This window comes from Protomyctophum parallelum, assembly GCF_964188405.1.
Source record: "Protomyctophum parallelum genome assembly, chromosome: 5".
Classification (NCBI taxonomy): domain Eukaryota; kingdom Metazoa; phylum Chordata; class Actinopteri; order Myctophiformes; family Myctophidae; genus Protomyctophum; species Protomyctophum parallelum.
Genome location: NC_139702.1, coordinates 19,890,343 through 19,916,262, shown reverse-complemented (window position 1 = coordinate 19,916,262; position 25,920 = coordinate 19,890,343). Strand labels below are relative to the sequence as shown.

Sequence of the window (25,920 nt, the reverse complement as noted above, 5' to 3'; positions counted from 1 at the left end):
TTGACAATACAACCTAGATTCTCTGTGGGGTTGAGGTCAGGCCAGTTGGCTGGTCAGTTAAGCACATGGTCAGTACACCAATTACTAGTAGTTTTGGCACCTCCATAAAGCTTAACATACAGAAGCACAAAGTGCTCTAAAATATCCTGATAGATGGCCATGTTGACTCCAGTGTGAAGTTTTTACTGTCAGTGGACCAACACCATGCAGATAACATGGCCCCAAATCATCACTGTGTTTTATCAATTCCAGAGTCAACACAACCATCTATTAAGATATTTTACAGCACTGTGTAAGGAGAAGGACCTGTACATAATATATTAATATGTAATGTGATATTCTACCCTGGCTGCCGCTGAGTAAGCACTACTAAGCAGGGAGTATGACTTGGAGAGTTGGTTGTTCACGGCACACTATTACAACAATCTACAAGGTTTTGCAGCAGAGAGCAAAAGCACTGAATGTACTTGCCGTGTAAAACATCATTCAGCGCATCTCAAAATATATATAATAGCCTTTTACTTAACTTTCTTTGGCAGTTTTATATTTGAAGCACCTTTATTGAGTGGGGACGATAAAAAGTGTCCAAAACTTTGACATTCCAATGTTTTCCCAAATCATGAGCGCTTTTGTTTAATTTATTCTACTTAGTTGAGCATTCATCTACCTCCTGTCTCCCTGCTGCCTCAGAGGAGCATCGGCAGTGACTCCCAGGGTCGCGCCACGGCTGCCAACAACCAGCGGCAGCTGGGCGGCGAGAACAAGAAGCCCTTCAACTTCCTCCCGCTGCACGTCAACACCAACAGAAGCAAGGACTCACTCCCCCCTTCCTCCTCCGCCCCGGCCACCCCGGCTATCTACAAGGAAGCCAAGAAGCAGAGCCTTGGACTCAGGGACACACTAACACCAGTCCTTCCCATCATCAAAGACCCTCCCAGCCTAGGACGTGGCTTAGCCGTGAGAGGGCCGCTGGCACACTTTGGAAGAGAAGAGCCGAACGTCGACAGCAGCCAGGTAACATGGAGGTTTCTACTGGAGTTGGGTTTCAAACGTGTCCTTGTTCTGGTCTCATGACCGATCACCCACTGGCTTATGTGTGAGCCAGACAAGTCAGACAATGGGGTCTTGTTCACAAGGCACGCATTGTGAGTAGAACTCCAATAAGGGACAAGGTTCAGTACACAAAAACAGGAACTTTAATCAAATAATGTTTGTTCATTCACGCTCCTCAATGTGCTTGCTTTTAATTCATCATATCAAAGGGTAATGTTCATTGGATTTGCACATTCATTTTGCCCATATTCAGCATATAGATTAGGTGTAACATGTATTCCCCACTGAATGCTTGATTTGATCAAAAAAAGATAAAGGCCTATTCATACTCCAGTTTTAGGTGATAAGGTGACCACCAAAACGGTGGTTTGTAAAAACAGAGATGTGTTGTGTGAGCGGTGACCACTGCGGCGTGATGTCGTGTTGTAGTTTTCGGTGAACTATGAATAGGCCTTTATAACGCCCCCTTTATAACCCCCAAGACAATATATATATATCTTTTTTTATTCTTTTTTTTAAAAATAATATATATATATATATATATATATATATATATATATATTTTTTTTTTTAATAAAAAGAGTACTAAATGCCATGGTAACATTAAAAGAGAAAATAAGTGCAGGTGTGAAAGGAATCCCATAAAGAGCTTATACATGGTTCTCACCCAAAATAATAAACAAATAGTAAAGGTGGTTGCACACTGGCCCCTTTTCCACCGGTTGGTTCCCAATGGGAACCGGTTCAGTTCTTTTGGGTTCTTAGTACATGAACATTTTTAAATATGCAAATGTATATTGATCCTATAAACAATTTAATATAGGTCTAGTTTTTCCCACCAATTCTGGAGCTCTGGCTCATGGACTAAGAACCAAAAAGAACTGAACTGGTTCCCATTGGGAACCAACCGGTGGAAAGGGGGTCACTGTGGTGTATGCAGAATAATAAGGCTACATTATATGGTAGACAATAACATAGAGAAAATACACCATAAATAAATACTGAATCCAAATATAATCGTTAAGGAAAGTTTATGCATGTACATAGGCCTATGTAAACTCTTAATTTCCGTTTTCCAGGCATTAAGTTGCAAAAAGTATTACATTTAGTTTTTTACACATTCAGAAATTAATCTGGCGACGCCCACATTTCTTTTGAGAACCCCTGGGCTAGGCTAGACTACCTGAGCAGAATAACCCAGCCTTTTAAATGTCAGTGACATACATACATTGTGAATAAGATCCTGTGAAAAAGCAACAGTTTGTCATACTGTCTTAAGGATAAAAAAAAACCAAAACAGTTTGATGTTTTAGATATCTTAGATCTTGTTTTACATACTGAGTTTTAAGTTTTTATTGCGTTAATGGAAAGACATAGTCAAAATTAGGAAACTAGAGCATGGACGAACTGTGAGAGAGCCACAAATACAATGCTGCTACTGCAGCAGCCAGCCAGCCAGCCAGTATTTAGGGCAATTTCTAAATATGCCACCCCTGGTGCCCATTGAGCTCTGGTACCCAGCTACTCCTCTCCTCCTCCACTCTTTGCCCTTGTTCAGAGTAGATTGGGCTGAGCAGTCTTCTCTCTTTCTCTCTCTCTCACACACACACCTGGCGCACTGCTCACCTGTCTCTCTCTCTCTCTCTCTCTCTCTCTCTCTCTCTCTCACACACACACACGTACACGCACATGCACACACACCCCTCCTGTCCCCTCCTCCCTCCCTCACACGGTCTGTTGCGGTATCAGGTGGTGAGCAAGCTGGTTCAGATCAGGGAGTACATTGGGAAGGCCAGCTCCATGAGGGATGACCTGCTGGAGAAGAAGGATGTTCCGGCCAACGTGGAGCGTCTCTCCCGCCTCATCGAGCATCTCAAAGAGCAGGAGAAGTCCTATCTACGCTTCCTGCAGAAAATGCTGGTTGGTCTCAATGTCCGTTTCTCTTCGTCTATTGCCATGTTGGCCTCTCCTCTGCTCAGATATGACCGTTTTGCACGCTGTGTGTTCAGACATTGGATATAAATTATATTATATATATATAGTATACAATACATTATTTTATTTGACATTGGGGTGATGTTTGAAGAGTTTAGCCCCGATGTGGAACCTGTTTGTTTTTAGCTGCAGTTCATGTATTTTTAATGACCGTCTTTCTGGCCTGACATACTTTAGCAGCCGAGTGTCATGTTCTGTCTGATGGAAAAAACTAGGACAAAGCGCTGTGCTCTTCTCGCAAAGAGGAGTGGCTTTGTTTTATTTCTCCAGCCCGAAGGCAGAGGCCCATGTCTCATTCACACATCTAATGTTTACCAGAAATTCACTTTTATCAGCCACAATGTAGATCATGGATCAAGTACCCGCACTCTGTTTGTATTCCCATGATCACACAGACGTATACACCCACGCATACCCACACACACTACTGAGGCGATGTCGTCTTAAGGGCGGTCATCCTACATCATCATGTCTATTTGCTCAGACACTATGACGTAAAATTGTCAATGGGAATCCTTTGTGTAGGACAAAAATAGAAACTAAGCCGATTTGCTCGTAAATTCTCCATTCATTGTCAATGGGAATTCGATGTTTGTGTAAGACGAAAATCTACATTAATAGCTGAATATAGAAAGGGCACCCCTCAAAAAATAGTCCCAGTGTTATTCGCTGATGTTTTCTTTTCTTTCTTTATTGTATCCTCTGTTGCACTCTGTGCTGTGTTTATGTCCACCACCCTCATCCAGACACAGCTAGGCAGCCTAGCAAATAATGTTAAAACCTCAGCCCGAAATCTGGGTGTGTGGTTTGATTTTAGAGTCTGCAACACTGGTATGAAAAACTCAGCTCCACTGGTTTATTTGATTCAACGTTTCGATGGGTGGTGACTCATGCCACCTAAGCCCAAACCAATTAGCCAGTTTCCAATGTCACCATAATAATAATAAACATGACAGGTTTAAATATACACAAATACAAAAATACAACAGGTACAGAATGTGTGCACAATATGCAATATTTAAGCACAATAATACACATTGATTTCAGGATAGGACACAAAAAGATTGTCATGGATAACAAAAATCTAATTTGAAATTCCAGATGACTCATTTATTAATTGTTTGGTGTTGAAAATAAAAAAAGGAGGATAAAGTCCCAAAGCTCCTAGTGAGGAAGCTGAGACCATTACTTTAATTATCACCAATTGTGTCCGATGCTGAGAACAAATGAGGATGAGGACTAGTAGTTCTTCAGGAGGGGCACTCCATCAGAGTACATCATCCGACAACCTACAGATAAGGAAGAGAACATGTGAGATACAAATAGTGAGTGCCTAAACATAATAAAGTATGGGGCATGCACACTGTACTACTGCAAGAGTTAAAATCATGTTAAAATCATGTTAAAAAGGGGGATAAATTCACCACAAATGTACTCAAAGGTATACTGGATTGAGAGACTCATAATAAATGTACAATTATAGGAATGGTCTGATGTCGAAAGACTCATTCAAGCCCTTATTAACAGTATTGAGGGTTGACATCCAAAAAGTTTCACGCTGAAGGAGTAGAACATCAATGTCTCCACCCCTAGGTGGCAGTTGGACCCTTTCAATACCAATATACCTCAAGGAGGAAATACAATGTTGGGCTTGGTGGAAATGTAGGGCTACAGGAATTTTGAAATTTCTGTTTCTTATGTCACTCCTATGTTCTGAAATTCTGGTTTTAAGGGGTCTTAGAGTTTTGCCTATGTAGGCAAGCCCACACACACACTTAAGCATATAGACCACATTATTTGTCGTACAGCTGATAAAGCCCTTGACTTTGAAAGTCTTGCCTGTACACACAAAATGTGTGGGTGTCTCCTGACATAAATGTGACCTAACCAAGAGGTTCTTAAGATTAGGTGTAAGAACCTCTTGGTTAGGTCACATTTACGCCAGGAGACACCCACACATTTTTTGTTTGATATTCCAGATGGCAATTACAAGTGTGGCAGATGTGCACAATGTGGTTTCACATCTAAATGTCATACATTTAATCACCCCACTACAGGCAAGACTTTCAAAGTCAAGGGCTTTATCAGCTGTACGACAAATAATGTGGTCTATATGCTTAAGTGTGTGTGTGGGCTTGCCTACATAGGCAAAACTCTAAGACCCCTTAAAACCAGAATTAGGAGTGACATAAGAAACAAAAATTTCAAAAATCCTGTATCCCTACATTTCCACCAAGCCCAACATTGTATTTCCTCCTTGAGGTATATTGGTATTGAAAGGGTCCAACTGCCACCTAGGGGTGGAGACATTGATGTTCTACTCTTTCAGCGTGAAACTTTTTGGATGTCAACCCTCAATACTGTTAATAAGGGCTTGAATGAGTCTTTCGACATCAGACCATTCCTATAATTGTACATTTATTATGAGTCTCTCAATCCAGTATACCTTTGAGTACATTTGTGGTGAATTTATCCCCCTTTTTACTTGAAGGTTTTTAACATGATTTTAACTCTTGCAGTAGTACAGTGTGCATGCCCCATACTTTATTATGTTTAGGCACTCACCTGTTGTACTATTTGTATCTCACATGTTCTCTTCCTTATCTGTAGGTTGTCGGATGATGTACTCTGATGGAGTGCCCCTCCTGAAGAACTACTAGTCCTCATCCTCATTTGTTCTCAGCATCGGACACAATTGGTGATAATTAAAGTAATGGTCTCAGCTTCCTCACTAGGAGCTTTGGGACTTTATCCTCCTTTTTTATTTTCAACACCAAACAATTAATAAATGAGTCATCTGGAATTTCAAATTAGATTTTTGTTATCCATGACAATCTTTTTGTGTCCTATCCTGAAATCAATGTGTATTATTGTGCTTAAATATTGCATATTGTGTACACATTCTGTACCTGTTGTATTTTTGTATTTGTGTATATTTAAACCTGTCATGTTTATTATTATTATGGTGACATTGGAAACTGCCTAATTGGTTTGGGCTTAGGTGGCATGAGTCACCACCCATCGTTAGAGCCAATCAGTTGTACCCCTTCCTGTATATAGGTACACACCCATTCCCTGTCACACTATTCCTGAAGAAGATCCTAAGGGATCGAAACGTTGAATCAAATAAACCAGTGGAGCTGAGTTTTTCATACCAGTGTTGCAGACTCTATTTTTTCTCTTGTACTGCCTTTTGTCTAGCACCTGGGCTAGAGTGGAGGTGCATGCTCTATTTCCTTTGTTGGTTTGATTATAACCTCACTTTTGATGCCCAAATAACAAAGGTTGTACAGACATGCTTTTTTCAGCTAAGAAATATTGCCAGAATAAAACCATTCCTCACATTTACAGATCTTGAAAAAGTAATCCACGCATTCATTTCTTCACATATACGCGTTACTACTGTAACGCCCTGTACTAGTCCGGACTCAACAAAAAAGCCATAGCCCGCCTGCAACTAGTGCAAAATTCTGCAGCAAGACTCCTGACCAACACCAGGAGGTGTGAACACATCACTCCAGTACTGGCCTCCCTTCATTGGTTGCCACTACATTTTAGAATTGATTTAAAAATGTTATTGACTACTTTTAAAGCCGTGCGAGGGCTGGCCCGAAGTTACATTTTAGCTATGCTACAGCCTACAGCCCCACGACCCCGCATGTAACCTCAGATCGGCAGGCAGGGGTCTACTGACCCCTTTTAAAACGCCCTATGCCCTACCCCAGAACCTGAGGGATGCACCCTCAGTGACTGTCTTTAAAATACTTTTAAAAACCTTTCTTTTTACACAGGCTTTATTATTATTATTATTATGTGTGTGGCTGAACCTCTTTGACCTCCCCATGCAGGCAAGGGAGAACGAGGAGGACGATGTGGGCACCCTGGACTCTGCTGTGGGCTCTGGCTCGCTGGCAGACAGCACCTCTCTCAACATCGAGGTCCGCTCCTCAGACACCTCCAACGCTACGGTACTGTGAATGATACATACATTTTGCTAGATTATACTATAGGTATTAAGGCTGTTAGGCGAAAACATAACTCGGGGATCTTGCGATCTGCAGGGAAAGTGGTCTACAGTCAATGAACTTGACTAACTCGGGTTCTGTAGTCAAAGTGTTAATGAAGCTTATGGCGAATTATAATGGCTATCCCATGTTTACAGTTGTTAGGCCGCATGGATATTTTTATTTGAGGATATCGCCTTCACAGCTGAAAGAAAGAAAGTTAGACAATACAAGTAATTACTTACAGCTGCTGGAGCATGTAAAGTGGCTTTTGAGAGCTTTTTTCGGTTGCACGTTGTGTATCAAACTACAACACGTGTATCTAGCCAGCGTATGGGACGTGTGGTCTGTTTGCATGTAGGCCTAGGCTACACCTGCACAAAGCTTTGATGCCAACTGCTTAATCTGCGCGCAGCCATGAAACCTGCTGCACACTTGTTAAATGAGTACCCAGATTTGTTGTGTCACCGCAGTATGCCATGTGCTTGTCACATATTTGACACACAGCCTTTCTTTTATCCTCTGTTAATATGAAGTGTTTCCACACTGGTGATTTCTCCCCAATCCCACTTACACCGCTATGGCATGATTGATTAATTTCCTCATATGACCCCTCCTCAGTCCTCTAGACTCATTGTCTGTGTCCTGCTGTCCATGCACGAGTAGTACTGTTATTATGATATATAAAATCTTAATAAAATCTACTTTGTTCTTTGCAAGCCAAAGAGTACATCTTTGTGACGTCACTGATCACATGACCCCAGGTTCTAGACCTCCCGTTCTGGGCTACACAGAAGCGGGGAACCTTTTTATTTCTTAACGACATAGTTCAATGTTGAAAATGAGTGGTTTTCCCCTTTAATAGGTAATATGGCCAGATCTGTAGATGGACACATACACATACACATGAGTACCAGATAAGCATTAATGAACTTGAGTGAACCAGTATAATAATAATGTAATTTGACCCGGTACCACAGTGAACAGTTTGAGCTAAATGCATGAGCTAAATGCAGAATCTGATAATATCTAATATATGATGAAAAGCGCCTTCCTATGGATCTGAATGGCAGGCTGCAAGGTAACTGGCTTGCTTTTCTGCACCTCATTCTGGTGGAAAGAGTTAAAAATAGTTTTATCTTGAGGGGGTAAACTCTGCACATCCTCTGACTGTCACTTTTCAAGACAACCACTCAAATACAAGTGTGTGAAATTGAAAACCTGGAGAAAAAAAAAACCTGTTTCGAACTTTGGGTGTTTTTTCTGACACCTAACTTGTTCAGCCTAAACGGCCAAATGCCTGTATGGAAGAGGTGACTTTCAGTAAACAAAGAACTTTATCTGTTTGTCTCGGTCCCTCCCTTCATGCTTTTAATTCCTGCACTGTATGTGCACGTGCACATTTCACTCCCCGCTGTCCGTCTTTCTTTACTCTTCCTCTCTGGCTCCTCGCAGGGTGGAGGAGGTGGCCCCGGGGTGGGCCGCGGGGATCAGGGTGGAGGAGGTGGTGCCGGGGTGGGCCGCGGGGATCAGAAGGAGGAGTTGGAGAACCTGCGGCGGCAGCACGAGCTGCTGAAGAAGATGCTGGAGCAGCAGGAGCAGCTGAGGGCCCTGCAGGGCCGGCAGGCCGCTCTGCTGGCCATGCAGCAAGGAGCAGAGCAGGCCCTCGCCGTCCTGGATGATACTGGTGAGAGACACACAGGTTCACGCACGGGGGTGTGTGTCCACCACAGCTTTCAGGCACTTGATATTGCGTATCTGCCTACATGTAGTCCAGATCCATTATCTTTGTAAATAATTCATTTAAACAGACACACACATTGCATACACGTGTCCTCTTCACCATTTCTTTTCTTCTTTTTACAATGTTTTTCTTTTTTTGGTTGCCAATGCGTGACCCCAGCGCCAACTTCGGTGTGGTCGTGAGTCGACTCATAGTTTGAGAACCACTGCTAGACTACATAGTCTGCTAGTGATTAACACACATAATGAATGAGCTCTTAACAACACAGAACACATTGAGAAGTCACAACAGTATTCACATGACCTCCCAAAGTTCAGCTGCGTTCTGTTCTGTCTGTGTGTTATTGTACCAGTTGTTACGGAGACCACAGGAAGTGTGTCTGGTGTGAGCATCACCTCTGAGCTCAACGACGAGCTCAACGACCTCATCCAGAGGTTCCACAACCAGCTACATGACACTCAGGTACGCTGCACATCAACTAGTGGGTTAGGAGCCAAGCATGGGGTTTTTAGGCCTGTCACAAATTGTATTTTTGAATAATTGTCAATCGTTTCCATGTTGAGAAAACACTTTTCAGAAATAGCAGATCTACAGCTTACAACATGTCACTTTGTGACTTGGTGTAAGCTTGTACAACTACTTTCCGCTATTTTGTAAATTGTTTGGAAATGTCAGAGTGACATGTTTGTATATTTACCGGTAAGTCATTTGTCATATCTGCCCTGTGCAATTTGTGATTACGAAGCAAAAGGCAAACAAAAGTACAAATTGTAAATGTTCAATGCCAATAGACACAATTAAATTGCAATTATTTGTGTGACAACTTCAATTTGTAATCGTGACCTCTAGAAGTCTTAACAATATTCTTGCCCTCAGCAGACTAAGGCAGTCCCAGACAACCGTCGGCAGGCAGAGAGTCTGTCTCTCTCCAGAGAAGTGTGCAGGTCCAGGCCCCCCCAGCCGTCCGGGCCCCCTCCACACAGACCCCTCCTCCACTCTGCCTCTGGGCCCCACATTGGCCTGGCCAGATTGGGGCCCGGCCCGGCCGCCACCGCTTCTGGAGACTCCGCCAGCGCCAGCGCCAAAAAAACCAAGCTGCAAGACCTACAGGACAAGAAACACACCATGGATAAGATCCTGCAGGAACTGCACTCCCTCAGAGACCAAACACTCAATAACAACTCATGTAAGGCATACTATTAAAAATGATGCGTTAGACCTGAGTCTATTTTATTTTATTTTATTCATTATGAACAGAACCTTTCTCACCGACAGTGAATTAACGTGTTTGTTGCTGTCCTTCCCTCAGGCCGTGGCGTCTCCGCCCAGCGCAGCCTCAGCATGGGAGCCTCGTCAGACCGAGCCTCCACCATCTGCTCCGACGGAGTCACAGTCTCCACCTCCTTCCAGCCCTCGCTCTCCCTCCAAGACCCTTCCCACCCCACAGACAAACTCAGGTAACACGCACAGAACACTCAACACTATCTGAATGGATGCTATGGATTCAGCCAGTTTATCAGGTGCACGCAAAACAAGTTTAAGATTTAATTTCAGTCTTTTATGACTCATTGTGTTTAAATGCAATAGTTTAGCTTTATTTAAAATGGGCTGTCCATTCGGCTTTGTGTTTTTTCTAGCATTACTGGATGGAAATACAAGCACTTTGAGGACATTCAGTAGGAAGGCAGTAAGCATGATCTGATCACGTCAGTTATTTTCTAAATCCTCTCTCTCTCTCTCTCTCCCCCTCCCCCTCCCTCCCCCTCTCTCCAGGAAACTGAAGGAGGTGCACAAGCGTCTCAATGAGCTGAGGGAGTTGGTGCAGTACTACGAGCAGACCTCTGACATGATGGTGGACACCGTCAATGAGAACATCAAGGAGGATGATGATGATGACGAGGAGGAACAGGAGACGGAAGACGGATCCATGTTTGAGGCCATGTTTGACTCGGAGCAGGAGAACCGACCACCCGTCACAAACATCAGGTTGGCGTGAGGACCGCACTGCAATTACAAGTGGTGCCAAGCACAACAAACCCCACCCTCTATAAATAGAATGAATACACACACATATGCACAATATGTAGGCATTGACGTCTTGTAAGTTACTTACAAGGTCGATCAAGTCCTCTTGTCACATGAAAGACCATAAGTGACTCCTTATTTATTTTCAAATTGGAAAATATGTAATGTGCCTTGAACCTGATGGATAAGAATGGATGGCATTTTGTTGTTGTTGAAGTTGGCCTGTTTGTAAGTAAATTGTACTGTTGAAAGTTTATTTTGAGCTTTTCTGTGATCTTTGAACTTGACATCTTGGTTGGGACCATGCCACCTTTCCTGAGAGTTTCATGTCATTCCTTGCAGGTGTTTTCCCGTAAAGGGACAAAAAATGAACTGGGTGTGGTATTTTTGGACATTTTATTAAATCTGCTGCACAGTGTTTTCTGAAACCCCACTATTTGTGTTCAGAAATCCGCAGCACAGTGGGAACTGGACCGACCTGAACAGCCTGACCAATGGTCGAGCGGCCAGAGCCAGAGGGGCCAATAACCAAGACGGCAGACTGAACACTGAGTGTGAAATCAACAACCGATCTGCTGCCAACCTCCGCAGTCTCAACATCCCCTCAGCCATAGGTACACACAGTCACATACGCCCTAGCCTCGGGGACCACAGGCGTTTTGTTAAAAAGAAACTGGGTGAACCAATAGGGAGCCGGCGTCCGTTTCCAGCGCTAGTTTGATTTGCCCCTCTATGCCAAGAAAAGCTTGGGTACTTTAAGGTTACATACACCTTAACACCTTAACTAGCTTTGACCACGTGTCATAAACCCTCTAGTGACTTGAGTTACAACTGTACTCGGACCTGTTTTTTTTCTGTCTACACCAAAACTCTTGGTGTAGACAGCTGATCTACAAGTACGTTTTGCTTGTAGATCTGCTATTTTTGACGAATGTTTCCCCAGGCATGCTGGGGATCAAGTGGTTAACCAACCCCCACATCATTTAACTGAACGAATGCTCTATAACACCCAGAGTGCCAGTACAACCGGGACAGCCCCTACAACCAGGCCAAGGATGACAACGAGGAGGAGGATGAGGACGGCCTGGAGAACGAGGAGAGGGGCCGGGCAATGGGCAGAGACAGCGAGGGGTCGGGCTCCAGTCGCAGGAGCAGCCTGGGAGACGACGCGGCTTTCGCCCAGAAGGTCCACCGGCTGCACACGGCCAAGCAGAAGCTCCGTCAGCTGCAGGAGCTGGTGGCCATGGTGCAGGTGAGGCAGACGGGAGGGCAGAGTCTCAGCACTCTATGCCACTGTTTCACACTGGGTCGGTTGCGACCCATTTGTGGGTTGAGGACAAATTGTTAGTTTTTGTTTCCTACGTTTGGTTTTTCCATTATTATTCTTTCAAAAACATTTTCAAAAAACATCCCCAAAAAAGCTAAATTTTCATGAATTAAAAACTAAATTAAATGATTTTCCCCCAGTCATTTCATGAAGAAATAAAATAATAATCTAAGAAATTCCATAAATTAAACAAATATTTAGTAGTAGTGAAAATTGCCCATCTACAAGCTTGCAACATGCCACGAAGCGACGCACTGTGAGCTTGTAGATCTGAAACAGGTTGATGACTAGAAGTATTTGGGTTCATATATATCTTCTTCCCAAAAGGACTTTCAAACTAGGAAGGGTATGGCCTGGTCAGCCTGCAATGACGTGCATAAAATCTGGTCATCCCAGTTTAGTAAAATGTTCAAAGTCAAAATATTTAGGATGACCGTTGAGCCGATTCTACTCTATGGCTCTGAGACACTTTCAAAGAAATTAGAGAAACGGTTGGATGGCACTTACACCCGCCTTCTATTGAGAGCGCAAAATCCGTCTTGGAAGAGCCACCCATCGACTAAGAGAGCTGACAATGAGGTTATATCTTCCCTTCTTCTCTGGAATCCTGCCTCAAAGCAGACCAGAGGTAGAAAACTGTCGTTCCCTGATGTCATCTCTAGGGACACATGCATCAGTAAACAGGAACTGGGGATGGCAATGAAGGACCGGAAAGTCTGACGTGGCATTGTGAAATCCGTGATCTCGACGTGGTCGAAAAATGATGATGATGGTGTTCACTAGTTTGGGTCCCGGGCAAATATCTAATTTCTGTTTTGGGTCATGGGCTAAAAAGTTTGGAATCCACTGCTTTATGCTGTCTACTCACCGTGCCCCCTTGCCTCACACCAACACTGTGATGGAATACTTTATTAGTCAGAAATGGGAACAGGACAGAGGTGCAGTAAGACATTTAGACTAAAAAGATAACACACTCTGCTCCCCCACCAGAGCGATGACACGGATGGCACCACAGCCAACGAGGACGAGGCTCATCACCACCAGCAGCCCAACAACACCAGAGGAGCGGTAGCTGGCGGGCCTCGGGACGGAGACACTCCCAGGCGCCTAACTCTGTCTGACAAGGCCAGGTAGTCTGTTCGGTTATTCATTAGACTGCCATCTCTCAGCGCTTTCTGTTGTAAATAGAATGTTGGACAGTGTTGGTTGTGGTGGTTTCAGGGAGAAGCTGTACGAGGAGAAGCTGCGCCAGCAGCAGCAGGAGCTGAAGCAGCTTCACGAGGACCGCCACAGACTGGTGGAGATCCAGGGAAAGATCCAGGACCTGCACTGGGCCTGCCCAGACCTCCAGGTAGCACGTGCATGCACGCACACACACACACAAAGACAGAAGTGTACATATGTACCGCCCAGGATTCGAACCCGGGTCTCCCGCGTGGAAAGCAAACATCTTAACCGCTAGAGTCTAGACTAAAGGGAATTCCCTGTAGACTGGGGAATATACAGTAGTAGGCTTTTAGGTCATCACTCGGAGGCTCTGACCCACTACTGCAACATGTGCACTTATTTAAAAGTGGAGTACACTATGGACTGTAGTATGTATACAATATTGGCTGTACTATAATGTTGATTTACTTACACAGAATTGTATGCCATATTGATATAATGGCACTCTGTTAGCCACACTGTCCAGCAGTCAACACAATTGACTCAGTCTCAGGCTGCATTTAGACGACAACGGTCTCTAGACTGTTGCGTTCTCACTTTTTAGTGTGCATGCCAGCTGTGGTGACGCACTGCTAGATTGACCAGTCACGCATGAGTAGAACCACTTCCGTTCACAGCCGATGTAAACAGACATGACATGTGTGTTTGTTCCCGACGGACACAGACAGACACTCACACTCACTCACTTTGTTGCGGCTTCAACCCTTGAAAATTCCATTGCCATCTAAACAGAAGGCACATCTGATATTTTATTTTACCGATTTCTCTAGATGTCTAAACGTGGTCTCAGTGTGTGTGTATCTCTCGTTCCCAGTCCTCCATGTCGAGCACCATGAGTCAGCCTGGCCTGCTGAGGAAGCTCCCAGGAGCCACCTCCACACCTGCAGCTCCACAGGCCTTCTGCTCCTCCTCTGGACAGAAGACCAATTCTGCTGTGCTCAAAGCCACCGCTGCAGAGGCAGCCAACACTTCAGTCCCTGACAATGAGGTGATGCGACTTCCCTGTGCACCCAGTACAGGCCGCAGAGTTTAAACAAATAAGTTATGCGCTTTAAAGAGAGAATTTATAATTTTTGTAATTTAATACATGTGTAATTAATCTCTGTACTTCTGAACTGTTGGAGCGCTCTGTTCAAGTACTGTATGTTCATGTTCAATGTCCCGTGGGTTCCCAGCAGTTGTGGTCGGAGATGCGGCACCACCAGATCATGCGAGAGGAGTTGCGTCAGCGCAGGAAGCACCTGGAGTCCCTGATGGCTGAGCACCAGAGACGCAGTGGCCTTCCCGACTCCTCCTACAGGCTGGACGACCCTGAGGGACTAGCTGCCGGCTCACTGGCCCTCAGTAGGGACGAGAGGTGAGACCAACCAGGTGTTACAATGCACACAGACTGTTGCTCTCATCTAGATGACAACATGCTCACTGTCCATTCTCAATATCCCATGCCTGTTGCATCAGCTGCTGTTTGAGTTACTTCTGCCATAACGTTTCCTCTTTTGAATTGTTCGTCTTGTTATAAACCAATTAAATAAAAGCTTGATATAGTGATACAGTACCAATTATCATAATACATGGAGGCCAGTCTATGATAGTACAGTCATCACTGCCAAGATCAGACATGGGTGGAATTTATTGGTGTTTTGTCAGGACTATGGCTACCTGGGGGGGCTCTACTCCCTGTCACCTCGATGAGGATGATGATGATGAGGAGAATGGCTACCCGTCTGAGCTGGGCGGAGAGGAGGAAGATGAGGAGGAGGAGCGAGGTGCAGAGAGCAGCTCAAGCTGCGACCTCCACCTCTACTCCTCTAGCAGGAAGCAGCGCTCCTTCAGCAACAGGAAGAACTACGCAAGGTCTGTTGGATCGACTAAAGTCAAGTATGAAACCATTGAATTGAAAATGTAATTGGAATCCCAACTGCTCAAGTGTTATTGTAAGTGTAACATTTCTTGTCTTGAAATGTTTATTCATTGTACAATGTACATTGTGCATGACTGTCACTCATGTTTAAAGAGGACCACAATGGAGTCCTGGACTTCATTCTGCCATGGCTTGGTTGTTTGCTTGTGCTATTACTTTTCAAGTTTTCAAAAGAATTAAACTAATGTTAAGCCTAATTTATAAGTCTTTAACAAAAACATAACATGACATTAATTTGTTGTTTTATTTATTTGTATTTATTGTATTTCTATGCTAGGCTGGACGGCCGATGGCAGGATATTATGTTTTGCCCCTGACCATCCGTTTATCTACGCGTCCGTCTGTAAACAACTTTATTCCTATCCCTTGACACTCATTATGTCGGGGCAAGGGGAAGGGGCAATGGATGAGGGGTTAAAAATAGAATTGAGAAGGGGCCTTAGTCTCCGGCACAGCTGGACCGATCGGTGTGACACTTTGTGCACACACACTTTTAGTAGGCAGAGGAAGAATCTATCACAAATATTTCTAATTGTCCTCATGGTGGCCTTATTACAGGCCGTTTCACATTTTGACCTATAGGTGGCACATGGGGAGGTTCTGCTGCTGTCGGTATGAATTAATACATACATATTTAGAGTTCATGGTCTGTTTTGGTTTGAAATGTTTTTGTCTGTGGTAGAAGTGAGATGTTTATCTTAGACTCACTGTTTCTCACATTGTAAAAAATGGATTGTCTCTCCAGCAACCTGAAGCCTCCAGCAGCTTTCTCAGGAGAGGACGGAGGGAATCAGTCCTCCCAGCGTTCCAAGTCGAGGACCAAACAGGAGCAACAGAACAGGACTGTGCCCCAGTCCGGGGCCCAGTCTGGGGCCACACCGCGGCAGGAGAACCTGCGCTGGGCCTCGGAGCTGTCCTTCACCGAGGGTCCCCAGCCTCACTGGCAGGAGCAGGTCAGCCATCTGCAGAGGCAGTTGGACTTCAGCACCAGCATGTGTCAGACTCTCCTGCAGGACCAACAGGTGGGTTTACCAGGAACCACACACCCATCAGCACCATCAGACACAATGTTGTATACCTCCCCATGGTTTAAAATAAGGGACTTAAAAAAACATGCTCCTTAATTATATGATTATTTGAAAAAGTAATCGATAGAATAATCGCGAAGAACATAATCGATAGTTTCAGCCCTAATAGTTTGCCCTCTGCTACTGTACAGTGGATGACGCTGTGTGTCCCTCTCCGTCCAGACGCTGTCCTACATGCTGCAGAGCCTGTTGGCAGGCCAGCACAGGGCGTTGCCCAACAACATGTCATCCCCCCACGTCCACCTGATCATGCATCAGCTCAACCAGTGTTACACCCAGCTGGCCTGGCAGCAGAACAACGTACAAAGGTAACAAACCTAAATAAAAAAACAAGATGGAGTTGTCTACTAAAGAACGAGGGGTTATGTTGATGATGTTGCCGAAATCTAGAAAGAATTTCTATTTTCAGAGATTATGAATTCAAGAAATGTGTGACTGATTGGTCCTGTGGTTTGTGAGATTAGCCGCAGACACACAAAGATCCACGCCAATATATAGCGTTCAAGTGGAATTTACAAGACCAAACGGTGATATTAGTTTCAATTATAAAATGATCACGACAATCTGAAGTAAATCAGTATAATGACTTAACCCTAACTGCCCTAAAGGCAACAACCCGACAAGTACACGTTTCAACAAATTCTTCTATATGTATGTTATTCACTCCTCTAAAACGATATACCACCTTCGTTTTCTGGTACCACTAGTCCGAATCACACCAGTTGCAACTACTCACAACTCCTTGCAACAAAACAGTTTTAAGGTCAACCACACCAATGCAATTCCTCGCAACTGCCATTGGGGATAATGGTTGCAAGTAGTTGCGAGTTCATCATCATTGGTGCGGTTTGGGCTTTACACAAAAGTACTGTTGCCGTATGTTGCGTACACTGGTCCATGTGTTTGATTTTTCCTGTCGGCTGGCCCAGGCTGAAGCAAGTCCTGAACGAGCTCCTCCACCCGTCACCCTCAGCGGGTCAGCAGGCCTCTTCCTCCCAGGACTCCAGCTCTTCCCGTCCGCCACCGTCCCCCAGCGTCTACCTGCCCATCTCCTCCGGCTTCCACCCTTCAGCCAACGCCTTCAATGTCCCAGGGCTGTCGGCTACCGCCTTCTCCCCGCTGCCTCCCAGTACGGCACGCACGCACGCACGCACGCACGCACGCACGCACGCACACACACACACACACACACACACACACACACACACACACACATTCACACATACACATACACACACACACACAGACGTCTACAATACTGTAAATACACTTATTTAAAGGTGCAGTACACTCTGGACTGTATACAACATTAGCTGTAGTATACCAGTATGTTTATTTACTTACACAGAATTGTAGTTTATGTACAGTATTGGACATATACAACAACGCATGCCGCGGTTTACCGAATTTCGGTAATACCGCGACAGGAACAGCCACGGTGTTGATACCGTGAGATTTCCGAGCATACGGAATTTTAATACAGCGTCGGTGGGCGGCGCATGCTGCGCATATGCAAAGCAACTCCACTCGCACACTAAGGCAAAACATTTATTTTCACCACACAGCTGCAGTAGATTGAAAAGTTGCTTCCTACCTTTGAGTTAGTGTTGCTGAAAGACACCCAGATCCAATTGTATATTCCATATTTCGATATGTACTATAAGTGTGAACTAGTGTCAACACGGAGGCACACAGTGACGGTTGTGAGCATGCGCAGATTGCACTACCTCTGCTACAGCGTACAAAACGGTCATTAGGGGGAGCCATAGTACAGTGAAATACAGTGGGGAATTGATTCATTGATTGAATACTTTATTGGCAGAAATGTAATCAGTATAGGGTACAGTCAAACACATCACAAAGGGATCACTGAAAAAAGTCCTTGCTGTCTTGTTTCCATTCAGTCCTGGCCGAATGGAAACTTGGAAACAAGACAGCAAGGACTTTCAATCAATTCATAATCATGACAAGTCACATGACAAATAACAAAATTCAAATTATCATAAAAGGTAAAAATAAAAAAATAAGATATGTAGGCCTGCAGTTTGGGGAACAAAGAAGGGCTTATAAGGAAGTGGGGGTAGTCACTAGACATAGGTGGGGGGGGGGGGGGGGGGGGGGCTTCTTTATTTATTTTGTATTTAAATACCGTGGAATACCGAGGTATAGATTATCAATACCGGCACCGTACCGTACTGTAAAATCTCATACCGTGGCATGCCTAACTGTTGCCCTACTGCCCGTGGAAAGTAAATAAAATGTCCGGGCGAGTGGAGTATCAGTTTCACTCATTCTGTTTTTTCAAAGTGACTTTCACAACTCGACAGTTATCGATTAGATTTAACATTAATAATAATTAGTTCTACGCAAGCGCAAATTTTACCTATCATTTCATAATGGACTATTAACTAGCAAGTGGGTTTATGACCTTTGGGCAAGTAGAACATGGCCTGTACTTGAAAGTAAGTACATGATTTGTGCACGTTGTGCATGTTGTACAGACACTGAGCACTGGGAGTCCGAGTGCGCACAGAGCTCTGGGCTCTCTTTTCCATGCTGAAGAATTAAAATGCAGAGTCTGCCGTCTGATAATTCAGCCTCTCTGTCTGCTCTGCTGTGAAATTGGAATTAATTGAAATTGGATAAAGTTACAGTTCTAACACCAGCACACACACTTTTTCTGTGGGATTGACCTTGCCCAACTGAAGAGTCGTGTGAGATGAGTCCTAGTGAATTACTACTTGAAGGGTGGTTTTACTTAAAACATGGACCATTAACATCCTGCCCCTCAGAGGAAATCAGAATGTGCTCTTATCTTTGCTTCTCTCCTCTCCTTCTCTGCTTTTCTCCGGCTGTCTCTCACTCACCTTCTCTCCTCATCCTCTCTCCCCGCAGGCTTTAACTTCAACCCTCTGTTCCCCGTTGTGGGAGACTTTGGTCAAGCTTCAGTGGCTCAAAGCAGCCCCGGCCAGCAGCAGCATCACCATCTTTCTCAGCAGCAGCAGCAGCAGCTAGATCACAACACCTCTGTCAAGACGGAGTACATGAGCTTCCCTCCACCGGTGCAGCGCTCTCCTCTCAGTGCTGATCCATTTGGACGGTGTGTACGCCTGTTTAGTCTGTCTGCTTTTCATTTGTTTTCATCAAAATGAAATGTAGGTAATGGTGAGAATTGACTGCAACACTCAAAGTTGACAAGCAAAATGTGTAGTGATGAGATGCAGACCGCTAGGAGCTCATCTAAACACAAAGGAAACAACCGGCAAAGAATATAAGCTAAGCAGATAACACAGTCTAAACGATAACAGTCACTACAAGATTCTCCAAATGATGCAGGCTGTTTTCTGAAACAGCCTTCAAATCCCTTTTTGGCACAACCATTCTACCTACTCATTGAAATGTATCTGTCTTTCTCTCTATTTGAATGTTCTCCTACTCTGTGCAGGCCTGCAGGCTGGCCCAACCCTTCCTCCTCCCACATGAACAACTCCACCCAACTCCACCGGGCCGATACGGAGCAGCAGGAGTCCCCATTCTCCTCCCCCGCTCACGCCCCCCGCCACAACCACAACCTCCCCCATTCCGAGAGCTTCAACAGCCTGCCAGACTCCGCTGATCCCACCACCGTCACCAAAACCTTCAGGGCCGGGCGCAAGGCGGCGGCCCAGGCCAGCCTGGCCTCCCGGGACAAGACGCCCATCTCTTCAGGCCGACGACGCAGGAACAAAGGTCACAAGAATGCTGCAGGTAGATTTACATATTGGGCCTTAAAACTATGAAGCTTAATGAAATGGTAGGTTGTGTTGTTTTAATGTGTTTAATATCCAGAATGGATCCTCAAAACACAACATCCTGCCCAAAACAATATTCTTCTCAATGGGATGCAGTGAGATCCATCAGCATCAGGATGTCAATGTAGAATATGTAGTGCCACCAGAAGTGTTCTTGTCCCTACATTGAATTTAGATTTCTTTTTACAGTCTTTGGTATGACCCGGCCGTCAATACAGAACATTGAAGTGCATTCAAATAATCCCTAATGTGTGTTCTGCAGGCCAGGAGAGCGACAGTGCAAGCAGCACTGCAGGCTTTGTCCAGGAGAGGGCAGTGCAGCCCCGGCAGAGGGACCAGGACCAGAACCTTCTGGACAAACTGACACAGGAGAAACTGGACAGCAAGACCAAGGCGGGACACAAACCCAATGACCTTTCCTCTGGTACTGTCTCAACTGTCTGATGCAGACAGGTCATCTGATTCAAATGACCTCAAATCCGTGAGACTACTGCTAGTTCTCTGCATACAAGCCTCACTGTTCTTTTAACTGAGTCTCAAAATGGACTCTTTTTCTAAAACGTCTGGGTTTCCAAGGCTACTCTGGCTCTGGCTCTCTAATTGGTGGTTAACTACAGATGAGATGCCAGTTAAATGCACTTAACTACCTGGTAGGTCAGAATGCTAGCAGTACCAGGGTCCAGTGTTGAGAAACACTAGTTTATCCAATTGTAACTAGTCATCAGCTTTCATAATATGGATAATATTGACTATTAGTGGTAGTTCATAGTACGATTTTCATTATTCTGTACTGATTTTGTTTTGCATGCAAAAGGGTAAGCTGATGACCGGATGCATCTGGATGTTTGAAATGTGTGTCCTTGTTTGTCACCATTACGTGTTTACCATGAAATATAACAACAGCTTTATGCTTTTTAATTTAATTTATCTATGTTTGCACATTTGTTGTTGCATCACACTATTTTAATTTTCGTCTCATTTCCCTTTGTTTGTCATTTTGAATGTATCTTCACTCAGCATATGCTTGGAGAACTCCCTTCCTCTCTAACAGAATTGCATGCACTGAAGCACCAGGTAAACTCACCCAGCAGATCTTCAAAATAGTAGATCTTCAAAATGCTCACAACGTGTCGCAATGTAAATCAGCTTTTTTTGGGAGGGGGGGGGACGACGACACACCAGCATACAACAATGTATAAATACGTTTAAAGTCATGCTCATACAAACAGTTGCTGCAGACCGATTTCCATTTCTTTTTAATAATCTGGCATTTTCCAAAATGGGTGATGGGCCATAACAAACACAAAACAGAGATTTGAATATCTAGCTATCTGTAGACACACACACACACACACACACACACACACACACACACACACACACACACACACACACACACACGCAGTTTAGCTTAGAGGGAACACCGGGTTTGCTCTCAGATGTCGGGAGTATGCTGTGTCTATGAACTCAATTGCACATTTGCACATGAAATCTGTATGGGTGTGTGCGTGGGCTTAAAGCCATTCTAGTCGCTGAGATGGTGCCGTTTGTCTTCCCTGCAGATGCGAGCAGTGACTTCTCTCTGTTTGAGGCCTTGAGGGAGACCATCTACTCTGAGGTGGCCACTCTGATCTCTCAGAATGAGTCACGGCCACACTTTCTCATCGAGCTGTTCCATGAGCTGCAGCTGCTCAATACAGACTACCTCCGCCAGAGGGCGCTCTACTCCCTGCAGGTAAGCACAGGTCATTTTTAACCAAATTGGTCAAAGCTCATCAAGGAATGGCTGGACCAAATGGGGCTCTGATACATTGTCTTATATAATATACATACATACACACGTTGCTTTAACATCTTTGAACCATGGTGCCTTGCATTTTCCCCTCCAGGACATCGTGACGAGGCACCTCACAGAGCGGAATGGGGCTGAGAACCAACCTCTCTCGCTGGGCCCTGTGGCCTGGGCAGCTGGTTCCCAGTCGGAGCTGACGCCCAGCGAGAGCCTGGCTACCAGTGATGTGGTAAGATGGAGCAGTCTTTAGTGTGACCGCCAAAGCGTTTTTATTTATTTTCTTCCCAGCTGAAAATGCTCTTCTGATAACGTCCAGCTGGGAGCGCTTTAGAGCCCCTTGGAAGGTGCAGCATTTTTAAAGCTAAGACCAAGTTTTCCAATATGTTTAGGTATACGCCGGCCATTTGCAGACTAGAATCTTAATTGGCCATTAAATATTGGCCTGGCTCTACTGGAGATACTACTATTACTAGCACTGGCTCGGAGACTACTGACTGTACATCAGACTTAAATGTTTGGTCAGATTTTACGTGCAATTCAACTTGCAGCTAATTCGCTTCTCAAGCATTTACTATGGTTCATATTTCACATTGTCCCATACACAGTACACAGTAGCTCCGAGCTTGTATCGAAATAAATACGCACACTGTTTTGTGTGACCTAGTTGCGTAACTAGTCCTGGCAGATAGCTACTTACATTCTTGCAAATATGTAGCCTTTGTTTGCGATAATTAAATGTAAGAATCGATGAGCAGAACCAAAATTCTATTGTTATGGGTTTGGTTCTGTTTTTCCCAAATTTCTGTTCCCACTAGTCCACACTCTCTATCTATTTTCTCTGATCCATTTTGTCTCCCGTCTTCATCTCCTCTGTCCATTGAGGATTCTGCCTTTCCCTTCATCTTCATTCTGAGCCTCTCTGCCAACACTCACGCCCTGCTTTCCTTGACCCTCTTTCCCTGTCCTTCCATACACGTCACCCCCTTTAATTCCCTGAAGGCATCAGTCATTTTCTCCCGTTTCTCTTCATCGTTTCATCCTTATCCATCGCTTGCTTTTTTCCCTATCTCCTCACACGTCCTTTATTTCCGCTCCTCCTCCATCTCTTCCCGCCACCATCACCAGACCCTCTGCTGGCTTTGAAATCTGCTCTCATCAGATGAGGCTTTTGAAAGCACCCACACACACACCTCGCACCAAAATCTCTCTGTGGCTCTTCTTCAAACGAGACACCACCGGCTCTGTGTTCTCGGAGGGGCCCCACAGCGGTCCCCGGGGGCTGTGCTAATTGGAAGCCGTCCCTTTTGTCTTCCTAAATAAGCCACCTCTGTTCCTTGTGAATTGATGGATGGAAACACGTCAGCGTTAGGAGGAGGGTGGTGGGGTGAGGCGCCATTGTACTCCGGGTTAATTCCACCTATCTCTAGGTGTTCTTCAGCAGAGGTTATAGTATTGTCAGAGCGGTGTGCGTGTGGGGACGATCCCCGATGAGGCTTTATCACAATGGAGAGACAATGACCGATGAGAAGATATTGTTTAGGTTTTGTCGACATGCCTGTGCCGTGTATGAGACTGACGACAGCCTGCCGTGTGTTGTCAGGACGGCTCTGAGAAGAACATCAGGCAGATGAAACGGCAGCGTGTGAAGAGGACAGAGGACGGAGACTCTGCGGACGACAGCATCGTGTCCACGTCCTCCAACCTGGAGGCCTTCGCCAATGACGACCTGGGTATGCGCGTACGCACGAAGATGCTCGCCACAAGCACACACACCTAGGGGCTGTCACGGGTACAAATTTAAGTTGACGATTAACTGTCTTACAAATAATTGCGATTAACATTGGACAACATGTGAATACAAACGTAATTTCAGATTGCCTTTAAGGCCTCGTAATCAAAAATTGCACAGGGCAGATATGACAAATAACTTAAATATACTAAGCAATTACTGACATATTTAATCATTTTATACTAAAGAAATTTAAAAAATAGTAGAAATAGCTGATCTACAAGCTTCCTAACCCTAACCCGGAAGTGACATGTTGTAAGCTTGTAGATCTGCTATTTCTGCTTTTTTTTCCCGATGATTATGATGATTAAGCAAAAATAATTATCTATGTAATAATTGTGACAGCCCTACACACACTGTTTCCTCTGTCTTTCTCCCACAAACACCACCGTACTGTACACTGCACACAAACAACCACACCATGCTGTAGTGTACACTACAGTACATACAAACAACCACACACCATGCTGTAGTGTACACTACAGTACACACAAACAACCACACACCGTGCTGTAGTGTACACTACAGTACACACAAACAACCACACACCGTGCTGTAGTGTACACTACAGTACACACAAACAACCACACAACGTGCTGTAGTGTACACTACAGTACACACAAACAACCACACACCGTGCTGTAGTGTACACTACAGTACATACAAACAACCACACACCAGCGAAAAGTGCTTGAAGCTTTTCAGAATGATGCATGTTTTCCTTTCCCTTTTACATCGCCAATTAAAGTTCTGCTTTTGCTTACAGTGCTAAATCATCATAGCAAACCTGAACATAAATGCACATACATACACATGATACAAGTGAAAATGGCTGAAGCTTGCAAGATTGTAGATCACCTATGCTATATTTTCACATCATTAGTGCTGAAGTTGAGAACTTTGTTCATAGCTCGTAGCATACCTGGTACTAATACTCACACCTCACACGGAACTATTGATTATTTTCTTAATTCTCTACTTATCAATTAACTGTAGCAGCCCTAGTGGTCTTCACAGTCCATTCACGCTACTGCATTTAAAGGCGTACAAACAACATAGAATGTCTTGTGTATTTTGTGTATAACTTAAATTGAACATTATCTGTAGATTTATATCATTATGCTTAGACATAATAATTACTACACTTTGTAATAATCAGACTCACAAGTAATCTCCCATATGTTTAATAATGGGCTGTCCCGCACCCTTGCGTGCAAAGCTGAAGTGAGGAGAAATTAACATTTTGATTATCCAGAAGCCAATGATATAAGCTTACATTCCACATCACATGCACTCTAACTTTCACCAGCAAGAACATTGTTGTTTTTTTCACCCCCGGGTTGGACCCTACTGTGGAAACCCGAGTATTCATATTCACAGCAATCCCTGCTTTTTTCATCCCGCTTGCCTCATTGAGTTTGATCTCTCTGTCTCTGTTTTCTCCTACTGTGTGTGCTGCTCTGCTAGGTAACACAGTGATTCATTTAGACAAGGCCATGGCCAGGATGAGAGAATATGAGCGCATGAAGCTTAAAGTTGAGTCTAACCACTGTACCACCCACGCTGTAGCCACAGGCGGCGCTAATGCTCATCACCCCTCTGCTCTGCTTCGGGAAGGTACCTAATCACTTAACCCTTCATAGTACTCCACTGGGTTCATACTGCGTAGCTCCCCAGTGTGCCCAACAGTAGAGGACTGACTAGTGTTATAACGTTCTGGCATATTGATGTTACCTTAGATGATATCACATTATTGCAAACATCTTTATTTGATACTGTATGTTGCTATATTGTCACATTTTGTTAATGACAGTGTCTTACATGATTGATGTATGACATCAATGACATTGTATGACATTATACAGTATGGCTGAAGGTGTGAGTAGACAATTAAATACAAGTGTCACTGATATGGTCTTTTAACCACACTGTCGGTTGAGCATCTGCTCAGCTGCCTTTCCCTAATTATACAAAGGTATAATTAGGGACATGTCACCTTAAAATGAGTCATTCGTTTCCTTGTTTTTATTACAGTTTTCATATCTTCTAATTGTGCCTGTTGTCTTTTGGATTATGTTATTCTTTTCAGCCTTTTTCGCCCATTGGCGCTTAAACACATCTCAGAAGACATATTTTTTAGCATCTTGCAGGTTATCTTGTTACT

The 25,920-nt window shown here is 44.3% G+C and overlaps 1 protein-coding gene across 9 annotated transcripts in view; it reads left to right on the top strand.

Moving 5' to 3' along the window:
• Window positions 1-25,920, top strand: part of pcm1 (pericentriolar material 1) — a 37,029-nt gene that overhangs the window by 3,294 nt on the left and 7,815 nt on the right. For 2 of the 9 annotated variants that reach the window (XM_083764606.1, XM_083764603.1), the window contains exons 4-29: window positions 691-1,014; window positions 2,803-2,973; window positions 6,897-7,016; window positions 8,508-8,739; window positions 9,149-9,258; window positions 9,673-9,982; window positions 10,106-10,253; window positions 10,570-10,782; window positions 11,269-11,435; window positions 11,835-12,073; window positions 13,139-13,278; window positions 13,370-13,499; window positions 14,190-14,363; window positions 14,551-14,732; window positions 15,023-15,229; window positions 16,042-16,318; window positions 16,547-16,692; window positions 17,314-17,513; window positions 19,280-19,484; window positions 19,830-20,131; window positions 20,438-20,599; window positions 21,193-21,249; window positions 21,738-21,910; window positions 22,065-22,196; window positions 23,568-23,697; window positions 25,224-25,373. In XM_083764606.1, the coding sequence (XP_083620732.1) occupies window positions 691-1,014; window positions 2,803-2,973; window positions 6,897-7,016; window positions 8,508-8,739; window positions 9,149-9,258; window positions 9,673-9,982; window positions 10,106-10,253; window positions 10,570-10,782; window positions 11,269-11,435; window positions 11,835-12,073; window positions 13,139-13,278; window positions 13,370-13,499; window positions 14,190-14,363; window positions 14,551-14,732; window positions 15,023-15,229; window positions 16,042-16,318; window positions 16,547-16,692; window positions 17,314-17,513; window positions 19,280-19,484; window positions 19,830-20,131; window positions 20,438-20,599; window positions 21,193-21,249; window positions 21,738-21,910; window positions 22,065-22,196; window positions 23,568-23,697; window positions 25,224-25,373 (4,801 nt within the window). The remainder of the gene's footprint in view (window positions 1-690; window positions 1,015-2,802; window positions 2,974-6,896; window positions 7,017-8,507; window positions 8,740-9,148; window positions 9,259-9,672; window positions 9,983-10,105; window positions 10,254-10,569; window positions 10,783-11,268; window positions 11,436-11,834; window positions 12,074-13,138; window positions 13,279-13,369; window positions 13,500-14,189; window positions 14,364-14,550; window positions 14,733-15,022; window positions 15,230-16,041; window positions 16,319-16,546; window positions 16,693-17,313; window positions 17,514-19,279; window positions 19,485-19,829; window positions 20,132-20,437; window positions 20,600-21,192; window positions 21,250-21,737; window positions 21,911-22,064; window positions 22,197-23,567; window positions 23,698-25,223; window positions 25,374-25,920) is intronic. The other 7 variants (XM_083764609.1, XM_083764608.1, XM_083764607.1 and 4 more) reach the window with 7 other exon arrangements.